This window comes from Arvicola amphibius, chromosome 10, assembly GCF_903992535.2.
Source record: "Arvicola amphibius chromosome 10, mArvAmp1.2, whole genome shotgun sequence".
NCBI lineage: Eukaryota > Metazoa > Chordata > Mammalia > Rodentia > Cricetidae > Arvicola > Arvicola amphibius.
The window spans coordinates 61,991,318-62,002,507 of NC_052056.1; the positions used below are offsets into that span (position 1 = coordinate 61,991,318).

Below are 11,190 nucleotides of genomic sequence, written 5' to 3' on the forward strand. Positions count from 1 at the left end.
TGTCTGGCAAGGTTTTTTTTGGTTTTTCGAGGCAGAGTTTCTCTGTAGCCCTGGCTGTCCTGGAATGTTTTATGTAGATCAGCTGGTCTCAAACTTGCTGAGATTCGCCTGCTTCTGTCTCCCAAGTGCTGGGATTAAAGGTGTGTGCCACCACCGACCAGTGGTTTTTTGTTACAAGGTGTCACTCACTATACAGCACTGATTGACCTAGAACTCACTATGTAGAAGAGACTGGTCTACAACTCGAGATTGAGGTCCACCTGGCCACAGCTTCCCCAGTGCTGGTATTAAAGGCATGTGTGACTGTACCCTGACAGTTCTTGAAATGTCCCCATCAGAGGCAGGTGCAAAGAAAATAGGACTTGCTAAATGTTCATGTCTTCCTTCTTTCCTTTTCTCCTTGCAGTGGCACCTTCAGTCAGGTAGGATTTCTTTATGACTGATAGAATAAATTGGAATGCATATGTTCTTTTTCATTTTTTCTGATCTTAGCTGCGCTATGTCTTTATGGCATATTTACAGTGAAATCTAACTTTACATTCTTTTCTGTTTAGGTACATCTTTTCTCATTATGCATCAGAAAAATGAAAAAACAGAAGAAAATTCTATGGAAAAAAGGAATTCACTTAGCCTTTTCTGAGAAATGGAATACTGGGTTTGGAAGCTTTAAGAAGTTCTATTTTTCTCAAAACTTGTGCTTTCTGAAAGCTAAGCTGGGAAGGCCGGTTGTTTGGGGTCAACAGTTGAGGCATTTCCAGTATAGTAAGAAGGGTCCTCACATCCAGAAATCATGGATTCAGGATGTGCCACTTTGTGCAAAGGCCAAGTCTGGAGTGCCTGCTCAGAATGGTAGTACTTTGTATGCCAAAGTGAACAGAAAGGACACCAAGCACTTCATTTCTTCCTCAAGGAGCTTCCTGAAACTCCAAGCAGATAAGTTACTGTCACCAGCAAAGAACTTGGACCATGGATACTGCAGAGAGAAAGGGCTCCTGAAGGCAGTCACGAGCTTGTCAACAAATACTGTTTTAGCTAAGGCCAGTGGTCACAAACCTGGGACAGGCCCACAAGCTTCAGACTTTCCCATGAAGTTCAATGGGGAGAGCCAAAGTCCAGGTGAGAGCGGCAAGATTGTGGTCTTGAACAAACATAGAAAGCGCGTTTGTTATGGCTGCTACCAAGGGCTAGAGCACCACAGGAATGGGAAACCCTTGATTCCGAAAAAGTTCCAACTTAATCAACATCGAAGAGTCAAAGTGTCTCTTATGATGTATGAGAAATTATCCATGATTAGATTTCGGTATAGGATTTTCAGATCCCAGCACTTCAGAACGAAAAACAGAGTTTGCAAGCTAAGAAAAGCCCAGCGGAGCTGGGTACAGAAGGTTGCTGGGGACCATCAAGAGAACCGTAGGGATAACACTGAGGCTGGCAGTTGCAGCCCGGTCCCTTCCCCAGAACCTAAGGACCCTTGTCGGTGTCAGCCGTACCTTGCAGACATGGATGGCAGTGCTGTGGCGAAGGGAAAGAACTTGCATGTGCCTGATGGTCACACTAAAGAAAGCCCTTTCTTGGACAAGGAGCGCAATCTAGATGAAGCCTTCCCTGAGCAACAGAATGGCTCTGCCACACACGCCTGGGACCAGTCGCCCTCTTCTCCTAAGTGGGAGTGTACAGAGCAGATTCACGAGATCCCTTTAACAGAACGTCCTCCTAGTAACAAGCTCACTTCGGAAACGGAAAGAGCAGTTCTGACTCTGGGTCAGGAGAGTGGGACAAGTGCTGTCAATGCCGACAGAGTAAGACTGTCGGTGTCTGGAGCAGACGCGTCTGTGGGTGCTGTGGATGGGCCTGTGTCTGAAGAGTCTCCTCAGAACAAGCACTTCCAGATGGAGGAGGATGGGTCTCTCAAGCAGAACATCCTTAATTCTAAACTGCTGGACCACCCTTACTGTAAAAGTCCCCTGGATGCCCCCTTGGTGTGCACTGAACTCAAAGCAGAAAACCAAATGGCGGGTGGCAAGGGCAGTCAGAAAGCTTCTCCAGTGGATGATGAGCAGCTGTCAGCCTGCCTCTCCGGTATGCACTGTTCTTTGTTGCCCTCCATTATCCTTCCCAGAAGTCTTGGTTCACCCTCCCACACATGGCTTTCCCTGAAGGCCATTGGATGTTCGTGGTGCCTTTTACACTGCTCCCTTATGGAGATGTTGCTTAGCTCCCTTCTCGGTTTGCTGATGGACACTTGGATTGATTTTGCTATAAGGGTTCAATGAACTCTTGTACACAATTGTTTCTGTAATTAAATTGCCATTGAAATTGCTGGTAAAAGAATGTTGATATTCAAACAGTTTAAGAGGATGGCCAAATTACCTTTTAAACCTAAGTTTTATCAGTTAGTCATACAGATTACAGATAAGAATTTTATAAGATCAGGTTTTTGTTTTTAGACAGAATCTTAGGTAAGCTCAGTCTGGCCTCAAACTTGCATGTAGTCGAGGATGACTGAATTTGTGATGCTCTCAAGTGCTGGAATTACAGGTATGTTATCACCATACATGATTTATATGGGTCTGGATTGAACGCTGCATGCGAGGCAGACATTCTGTCAGCTGAGCTCTACCCAGCCTGATGACTTCTGTGTGTTTGTCTGCATTTGATCGGTGCATAGTTTTTCTTTACCTAGTTCTCCGAAGGATTGTTTCTCTTTTATTAATATATGAGAAGCTCCTGTATACCAGCCAGAATTCTGGTTTCTATGAATATAGGAACAAGCAGAATACAATGATCTCTGCTTCCATGGACCACCATATCAGTTTAGATATAAAGATGCCAAATTAATTGTAATTGCCAAGGATTGCCACTCCCAGAATATAATATTCTGTAGCACCACAACATTGTTTGCTGTTGTTTCTTTTTTCTTCTTAACAGAGTATTATTTATTATTCCTTTGACAGTTCCATGACTGTATACAGTGTATCTTTTTTCCTTTGTCTTTTAGTTGGGGTCTTACTGTATCTCTCTGACTGTCCTGGAATTTGCTCTGTATACCAGGCTGTCCTTGAACTTGCAGAGATCCATCTGCCTTCCAAGTGCTGGCCTCTCCCCCACCCTTTTTGTGAGACTGTGTTCACTGTGCATCCCAGATTGACTTTGGACTTGGCATCCTCCAGTCTCATCTTCTCTGGTGCTGGTATTAGTGGTATTAGAAGGCAAGGGCCACCATGTCCAGATTACACAGTTCTTAAAAGAATTTGCTCCAGACCCTGCCTCCCAAATGCTGAAATTAAAGATGTGTGCCACCATGCCTAGTGTTATACAGTGTAACTTTCTCTCCCTAGCATCCCCAACACATCCCTCTCTTCCCTCCTTGCTCCTTCCATCCGTCCCCACTGAGTCCTTACTGGACAGTGCTGTCTGTTGGGATGTTGACTGACTTTGTTGGCTGACCTTGTGCTGGTGACCACAGCTGCGGTGAGCTCACGGGCGCAATGGTCATGATGTGTCCAGAGACAGCATGTCACAGCTCTTCTTCCCTGTGGCCCTTAATTCTCTCCACCTGCTCTTCCTTGGTGTTCCCTGTGAAGGTCAGAGACAGCTTTGTGGAGTGTACTCTCTTTCTACCTATATAATTTTCCAATTAGATGCAGTCTTTCAAAATATTAAGGTTTCCTGATTTCTCCATTCTTTCATGTAGACTAAGATCCCTGTGTAGAAACAAGATAGCTATTAAAATACAAAGGCTGGGAATATAGCAGACATAAATACTCTTGGGGCTGGATAAATAGCTCTATGATTAACAGACCTGGCTTATGCAGAGACCCAGGTTCTAGACCTAGCACCAAAATGACAGCTCACAACTATCTGTAATTCCAGTTCCAGGGGATCTGACACCCTGTTCTGGCCTCCTTAGGCATCAGGCATATACATGTAGTGCACAGACATAAGCAGAAAAAACACCCATATACATAATAAAAACAAAAAATTTAAAAATGTTACGTGCTTTATTCTTAGAACCTCCAACAGACTTGGGTGAAGAATCAGAGGTAATGATTTAAAAAACCTAGGGCTGGGCTGGGAAGATGGCTCAGTGGGTAAAGGGTGAAGGCACTTGCTGCCAGGCCTAATGACCTGAGCACCATCTCCCACGTGTTGTCCTTTGACCTCTGTTTGTGTGCTTTTGGCAGGTGTGCCTTCCTGTACACACACACACACACACACACACACACACACAAAATGAATGAACAAATGTAATAAAAATAAAAAGATAAAGGGCTGCGGGTGCATTCTGTGGTTTGTCTAGCATGTTTGGGGCCCTGAGTTTGGGGCCACTCTGGTGGGAGCTGAACAGGAGGAAATGCAGGGTCTTCATCTTTCTCTGTGCAGCAGAGCCCTTTCCATTGTGAATCGACAGCCTAGCAGAAGCCATGGTCTGGAGCCACAGGAGGAGCTGGTTATGGTTTTCCCGTCATAGTCCAGATCAGCTGTCAGCCTGGCAGGTCATGGCGCTTCCTTATCATTAGCACATCCCTTTGTGAGCCCCCAGCCTTCCTCAGCTTCTTTGTTAGCTGTTTACAAGCAAGTTTTTTTTTTTTTTTTTTTTTTTAAACTGGAGACTTTGCTCAGTGGCCATGATTGAAACCATTAAATTAATATATACATCAGTTGACGGCAGACGGCCTTATAATCTGGCTGAAATCCCTTTTGAAATTGTTTCCTTGGTTGTAGATGTAGCTTGTTGGAAAAACTCTTATACCACAGCTAAATAAATAATAAAAACTGTTTTTTAAAAGTCCCTGTTTTAAACCAGGTCTCTCTAGAGCCTGGCCTGGACTATAATCCCAGCTGCTGCTGGAGGTTGAGCTGGGAGGTCTTAGGCGGCCTGGGCCACAGAAGAAAAGGCCTTGCTCAGTTACCCAGTCAAGCTTCCCTCCCCTCACGGGGCTAGTCAAGCCTCGTGAGTAGTGGGTTTGCTCTGCTGTGTGGATGGAGCTGCCCTCAGACTTGCCATGGTCCTTCTGCCGTTGCTGTATCAGTGCTGGGATTGCAGGCATGTGCAGGCATGTGCCACCGAGACTGAGTCTGCTGTGTTAACAATGACCAAACTGAAGTAATACAGGGATGGTGGTCTGAACCGATTTTAAAGGTTTTTTTTTTTTTTTTCATTTCATTTCTGTTTTTTGTTTGTTTGTTTTTGTTTTTAAAGAAATTAACTACTAGAATGAAAAAGGCATATTTAATCAGATGATTTGTTCTCATCCTCTTTCCTCTGTTCCCCGCCCTGTCTAAGAGATAACATCTTGTTATGCTACCCTGGTGTAGTTACTGTTTTATTGCTGTGAAGTGAGACCATGGCCAAGGTAACTTATAAAAGAAAGCATTTAATAGGGGCTTACTTACATTTTAGAGGTTTAGTCTGTTATGATGGGGAGCTGGCAGCACACAGGCAGACAAGGTACTGGAGAGGTAGGTGAAAGTTGTACATCTGATCTGTAGGCAGTGAGGCACTGCTCAGCATGAGCTTCTGAAACCTCAGAACCCACCCCCAGTGACACACATCCTCCAACAAGGCCACACCTCCTGGAGCCTGTCATTCTTATTCAAGTCACACCTGGCTATCCCAGAATTCCTGTGTCTCAGTGGTCGGTCATTGGCTCAGCCTTTCCAGTAGCTGAACCACAGGTCTCAAGATCACACTGTGGAAATGTCTCTCTTTAGAGTTTTGACGAGCCCTCTGAGTGTGTCAGGAGTGTGAAAGTACAGTCTGAGCTGGGCATGGTGCACACGCCCGTGACTACAGCCGTAAGGAGGCTGTGAGGCGGAGACCCAGCCTCTGTTCTGTGCAGCTGGAAACCCCCACTGTCTGCACAGCTTTTGGTTAAGATCAGCTGAAACCATAAAAACCCAGTGTGAAGTGACAGTTTGAGCATTTCTTCGTGAGTTGCAATGGCGAAGGGCCTAACTCTAGCCTTTTGTTTTAAATGACGTTACTGTGTGTTTGTTGTGTGCTCTAATAGCTGTGTTACGTGCTATGAGAACAACTTTGCTGAAAATTTTCCATGTTTTTCTTTTTCCTTTATGTAAGGATTCCTAGATGAGGTTATGAAAAAGTATGGAAGTTTGGTCCCACTCAGTGAAAAAGATGTCCTTGGGAGACTAAGAGATGTCTTTAACGAAGACTTTTCCAATAGGTATGTCAGTGATGTAAACGTGAAGCCCATAGTTACTGCCAAAAAAGACTTTTCCCTTAAGAGAAAAGAAATAATTATACGTTGAAAAAAATGCATTTACCCTTTTCTTTCAAAATCTGTTTTAGAAAACCATTTATCAATAGAGAAATAACAAACTACCGGGCCAGACATCAAAAGTGCAACTTCCGCATCTTCTACAATAAGCACATGCTGGACATGGATGATCTGGCAACCCTGGATGGTCAGAATTGGTTGAATGACCAGGTTAGTGCATTGTAGTTTTCGGGGTAGAAACTTGCACAGGATGTTGGCCAGTAAAACATACCTTTTGGGTTGGCTTTCCATTTTTCTTTAAAAATGGTCTGACTCAGGTTTTACAACCTTCACTACTATCAACACGTTACTCATACTGCTGGGGACGGTCAGAATTTACAGGACTAATCAGCGGGTTTCAATTTTACAGGTCATTAATATGTATGGTGAGCTGATAATGGATGCAGTCCCAGACAAAGTAAGTTCCTTTTTTTTTTTTTGCTTTGCTTTTAAACAGTATGTGATTATCTGCATTCTTTAGATTAAAAGGGTTGGATTATATTTTTACTCTGCATTAGACTTTGCCATATTTTCTATCATCATTTTTGCTTAACCTGGATGCAGTTATACACCACCTTTTATCCCAGCACTTTGGGAGGTAGAGGCAGTAGGGTCAGAAGTTCAAAATCATCCTTGGGTTCATAGCAAACTTGAGGCCACTGTGGACTACATAAGACCTTGTTTCAGGAGAGGGAGGGCGGAAGGGGTGGAGAGAGAGAGGGAGAGGGAGAGGGAGGGAGGGAGAGAGGGAAAGAGATTTTTCACTTCAGAAAATCAGTGTCCTTTCGGGTGGTGGTGGCTCATGCCTTAAATCTCAGCACTTGGGAGGCAGAGGCAGGTGATCTCTGTGAGTTCGAGACCAGCCTGGTCTACAGAGTGAGTTCCAGGACAGTCAAAGTTATTGCGTTATTGCACAGAGAAACTGTTTCAAAAAAAAAAAAAAAAAAAAAGAAATCAGTGTTCATATTTTATTTCTTATTTGGTTTTGTGTGTTTATTTACACCCAAATGGAGCCTACTTCTTTTTTCTTTTTTTTTTTTAAGATATCTTCAACAGGAGTTATAGATTTTTTTGATAAAACTTGGTCTTGGGGCTAGAGAGATGGTTAAGTGCACTTTTCTTTTCCAAGGAACTTGGGTTTAATTCCTAGCACCCACATAGTGGCTTATAACTGTCTACAGTTCCAGGTTCAGGAGATCTGGTGCCCTCTTCTGACTTCTGGGTAGCAGAGGCAGAGGGATCTTGTCTGAGTCCCAGCATAGCCAGAGATATACAGACAAATTCTGCCCCCCAAAATAAATAAATAAAATAAATAGTTCTTAATATATTAATCTATTAAAAATAAAATAAAATCTAATAACAGCAGAATGGTTCTTTGTTTTGGATTTTTTTTCTCTTAAAGCTCATGGTTTTATCATCTTCATAACAAGATCAGCTTAGAACTGGACCACTTGGCCCCTCCTCTTCTTATTGCCCCCCAGTTAAAACTGTTTGCATCTCTTACTAGCCAGCATCCTCTTGGATCTGCAGTTGGCTAGCACACTCAGTCTCAGCATAGTCTTCTTTGTAGTTTTAGCCTTTTTGTGGAAAATTCTTAGTCTGCCCACCATTGCCACTCTGTTTCCTGTCATAACACCGCTTTTCCTGCCCTTGTACTGTGGGTCACTTTGTGGGGTTGGTGCTTGCCACATTTCTTGCAGAATGTCTGGTGGGTCTTAGGAACATTCACCATGTTGTCGGAAATGATATTGGCACTTGTTTTGGATTTTTGTGACAGGATCTTGCTATTAAATCTTTGGCTGGTCTGGAACTCACTATTGTAGGTTAATTGGCATTGAACCTAAGGCCATTTTTTCTGCCTCTGCTGAATTGCTGGGGTTATAGATGTACCCTGATGCACCCAATTCTTTATTTGTTTCTTATTTTGAGACAGAGCTCACCATGTAGACTAGGCTGACCTCAAACTCAGAGATCCACTTGTTTCTGCCTCCTAGCTTTTTTTTAGACAGTGTTCACTGTGTGCCCCGGATTAGTGCTGGACTTGGAATCTTCCTGCTTCATCTTCTCCAGTGCTAGGAGTAAAGAGAAGAGCCACTATGCCCAGGTAGCATTAGAAGAATTTGCTTTAGACTTAACCTGAAGGCATTGACCCTGGAGTCCCAGCTTTACTAGGTCTTAGTTGGGCTTAACAATTTTGATTTTCACATTCCCAGGTGATGTGATTATTCTGGTCTGGTGACCACACCCTGAGATTCACAAGCACCCAGGGGGTGGACAGTTCTATCCTAGAAAGAGAGTTAAAGTTAGCGAGGATTAGAGCTGCGGCCCAGTGATCGGGCTCTGCTGTGCTAGACACAGAGCCTGTGTTCAGTCTCTAGCAACAACTGTAATAAGTGCGAGTCGTCCCTAAATGAGCAGATATCACTGTAAAACAAGAGAGCTAAGCTTAGCACTTAAGACCTGCTGTTTCATTTGGCCAAGGTAATCTTGTAGATAGAAATGACTGCACACGCCTTTAATCCCAGCCCTTGGAGGCAGAAGCAGGTGGATCTCTGTGAGTGAGTTTGAGGCCAGCCTGGTCTACAGATTGAGTTCCAAGCTGTTACACAGAGAACCCTGTCTCGAAAAACCAAAAAGAAAAAAAAAAAAAGAAAACCCTAAAAGAAAAAAAGAAAAGGAAAGGAAAAGAGAAAGGAAAGGAAGGTATTCATAGTTACTGGAGAGGAATCTCCAAATTCTCACACTTCAGATTGGGTAATTTCATAATTCCCATGCTGGAGTTTATTCATTACTTCCTTTTGCTTGTTTATTTATTTTTAACAGGGTCTCTCTGTGTAGCCCTGGCTATCCTGGAACTTGCTCTGTAGACCAGGCTGGCCTTGAACTCATTGAGATCTTTCTGCCTCTGCCTCCCGAGTGCTGGGATTTAATGGGATGCTAATAATAATGTTAATGAAAATTTGGAATAGACTCTTCTGTTTACTGTGTAATATATTTTCTTCCTCTTGACCTACCTTCCTCCTTCCTTTCTTCATCCTTCCTGCCTCCTTTCCTTCCTTATTTCTGTACTTTTGAGAGAGAATCTCATGTAACTTGGACTGACCTCAAACTCTGCTATAGCTAAGGATGGTTTTGAACTTCTGATCGTCCTGTCTCTACCTTCTAAATGTTAAGATTGCAGGTGTGTGCTGCCATACCCAGTTTTTGTGGTCCTAAAGATCAAATTCAGGGTTGTGTGCCTCTGAGGCAGGGACTCTTCCAATTAAGCTAGGCCTTGATTTTTCTTCTCTTTTGTTTGTGAGATAGGGTCTCTATGTAGCCTTGCGTGGCCTGTATGTCACTATGAAGATCAGGTTGGATTCCAACTCACAGAGATCCACGTACTGTACCTCCTGAGTGTAGGATTAAAGGCATCATCCATACCTGACCAGGCCTAGATTTTTAATAAAAACACTAGTCATTTAAAAAAAAAAAAAAAGAAAAAGAAAAGGCTGGGCATGGTGGCCCACATCTTTAATCCCAGCATTGGGGGAGAAGAGAAGGGAGAATGATGGGACAGAGGCAGGCGGATCTCTGAGTTCCAGGCCAGCCCGGTCTACAGAATGAGTTCCAAGAGAGCTAGAGCTACACAGAGAAATCCTATGTTCAAATAAAAGAAAAAAACTTTCATTTATCTTTTGTTCATTTTATGTTTTCAAATTCTTAAATTTCTATTTTCTCGTGAAGTTGAATCTGGGCGTGGCATAATGTAACCTGGTTGATTGTGTTTGCTGTTCTAGGTCCATTTCTTCAACAGCTTTTTCCACAGACAGCTGGTAACCAAAGGTTATAATGGAGTTAAGAGATGGACTAAAAAGGTATTCTGTTTCCTTTATACTGAATTTGAAGAAGATGAGCGACTCTTGGGGGAGGATCAGAACTGGAATAACATTATGGTGTCAGTAGAACCCTCATGTGACTGTTTAATATGTTTTATCTTAATGTTTGACGAGTAAGACTCTTGAGTGTGTGGATCTGAATGTGTTGTAAGGAAGGAGCTGCAGTCTGGGTGTTCATGATTGCAGCACTAATGTTAGCCTGCGGGGCCAGCGTGGAGAAGGCATTACTGAGTGTTAGAATAAAAGGCTAAAGTAGCTGAAGTGCCTTCAGTGACGCTGTCAGAACGTTTTATTGTGGTGGCACGAGGGTTGGCAGCCAGGAAAGTACTCCTGTCACTGAGCTATGACCCTGGTTGTGATTTATGTGATCAGCTGGTCTTCCACACGTGGTCTTCCTGGTTCAGCTGCCCAGTGTTGGTTACAGGGTTTCTTCATGATGCCTGAGTGGAAACACTTTTGAAACCTCTTGAGTCGATTTTTGATATTTTGACAGTTACCAGTAAATTCAAACTCAAATAATAAATATGGAAATAATTTTGTTTTTCATTTGTCTTTTCAAAAGGCCTCAGACTCATGTAGCTCAGGCTATTCTGACGCTCAGTCTGTAGCCCAAGCTGACCTCAAACTCCCAATGACTTTGCCTGGGCCTCCTGAGCACTGGCAGACGTGTGCCGCCATTCCTGGCGTACTTCTCATGTTTTAAGCTGACTGGGAGGATTGGAGTAATGAACGTGAGTCCTAGCTGAACTTGTAAGCCCAGAATTTTGAGGCTAGTCTGAGCTATGTGAAACTCTTTTTTTCTTTTTTTCTTTTTTAGGTTTTTCGAGACAGGGTTTCTCTGCAGCTTTTTTAGAGCCTGTCCTGGAACTAGCTCTTGTAGACCAGGCTGGCCTCGAACTCACAGAGATCCGCCTGCCTCTGCCTCCCGAGTGCTGGGATTAAAGGCGTGCGCCACCACCGCCCGGTTTGAAACTCTTTTTTTTCTTGTTATTTTAAAAAGCCAGACAAGGTGACATGAGCCTTTAATTCTA

The 11,190-nt window shown here is 43.4% G+C and overlaps 1 protein-coding gene across 1 annotated transcript in view; it reads left to right on the top strand.

The window, feature by feature from the left end:
* Nucleotides 1-11,190, top strand: part of Senp5 (SUMO specific peptidase 5) — a 35,715-nt gene that overhangs the window by 11,787 nt on the left and 12,738 nt on the right. The window contains exons 2-6 of the mRNA XM_038344769.2: nucleotides 555-2,079; nucleotides 6,083-6,188; nucleotides 6,314-6,452; nucleotides 6,652-6,699; nucleotides 10,061-10,138. Of these exons, the coding sequence (XP_038200697.1) occupies nucleotides 585-2,079; nucleotides 6,083-6,188; nucleotides 6,314-6,452; nucleotides 6,652-6,699; nucleotides 10,061-10,138 (1,866 nt within the window). The 5' untranslated portion in view covers nucleotides 555-584. The remainder of the gene's footprint in view (nucleotides 1-554; nucleotides 2,080-6,082; nucleotides 6,189-6,313; nucleotides 6,453-6,651; nucleotides 6,700-10,060; nucleotides 10,139-11,190) is intronic.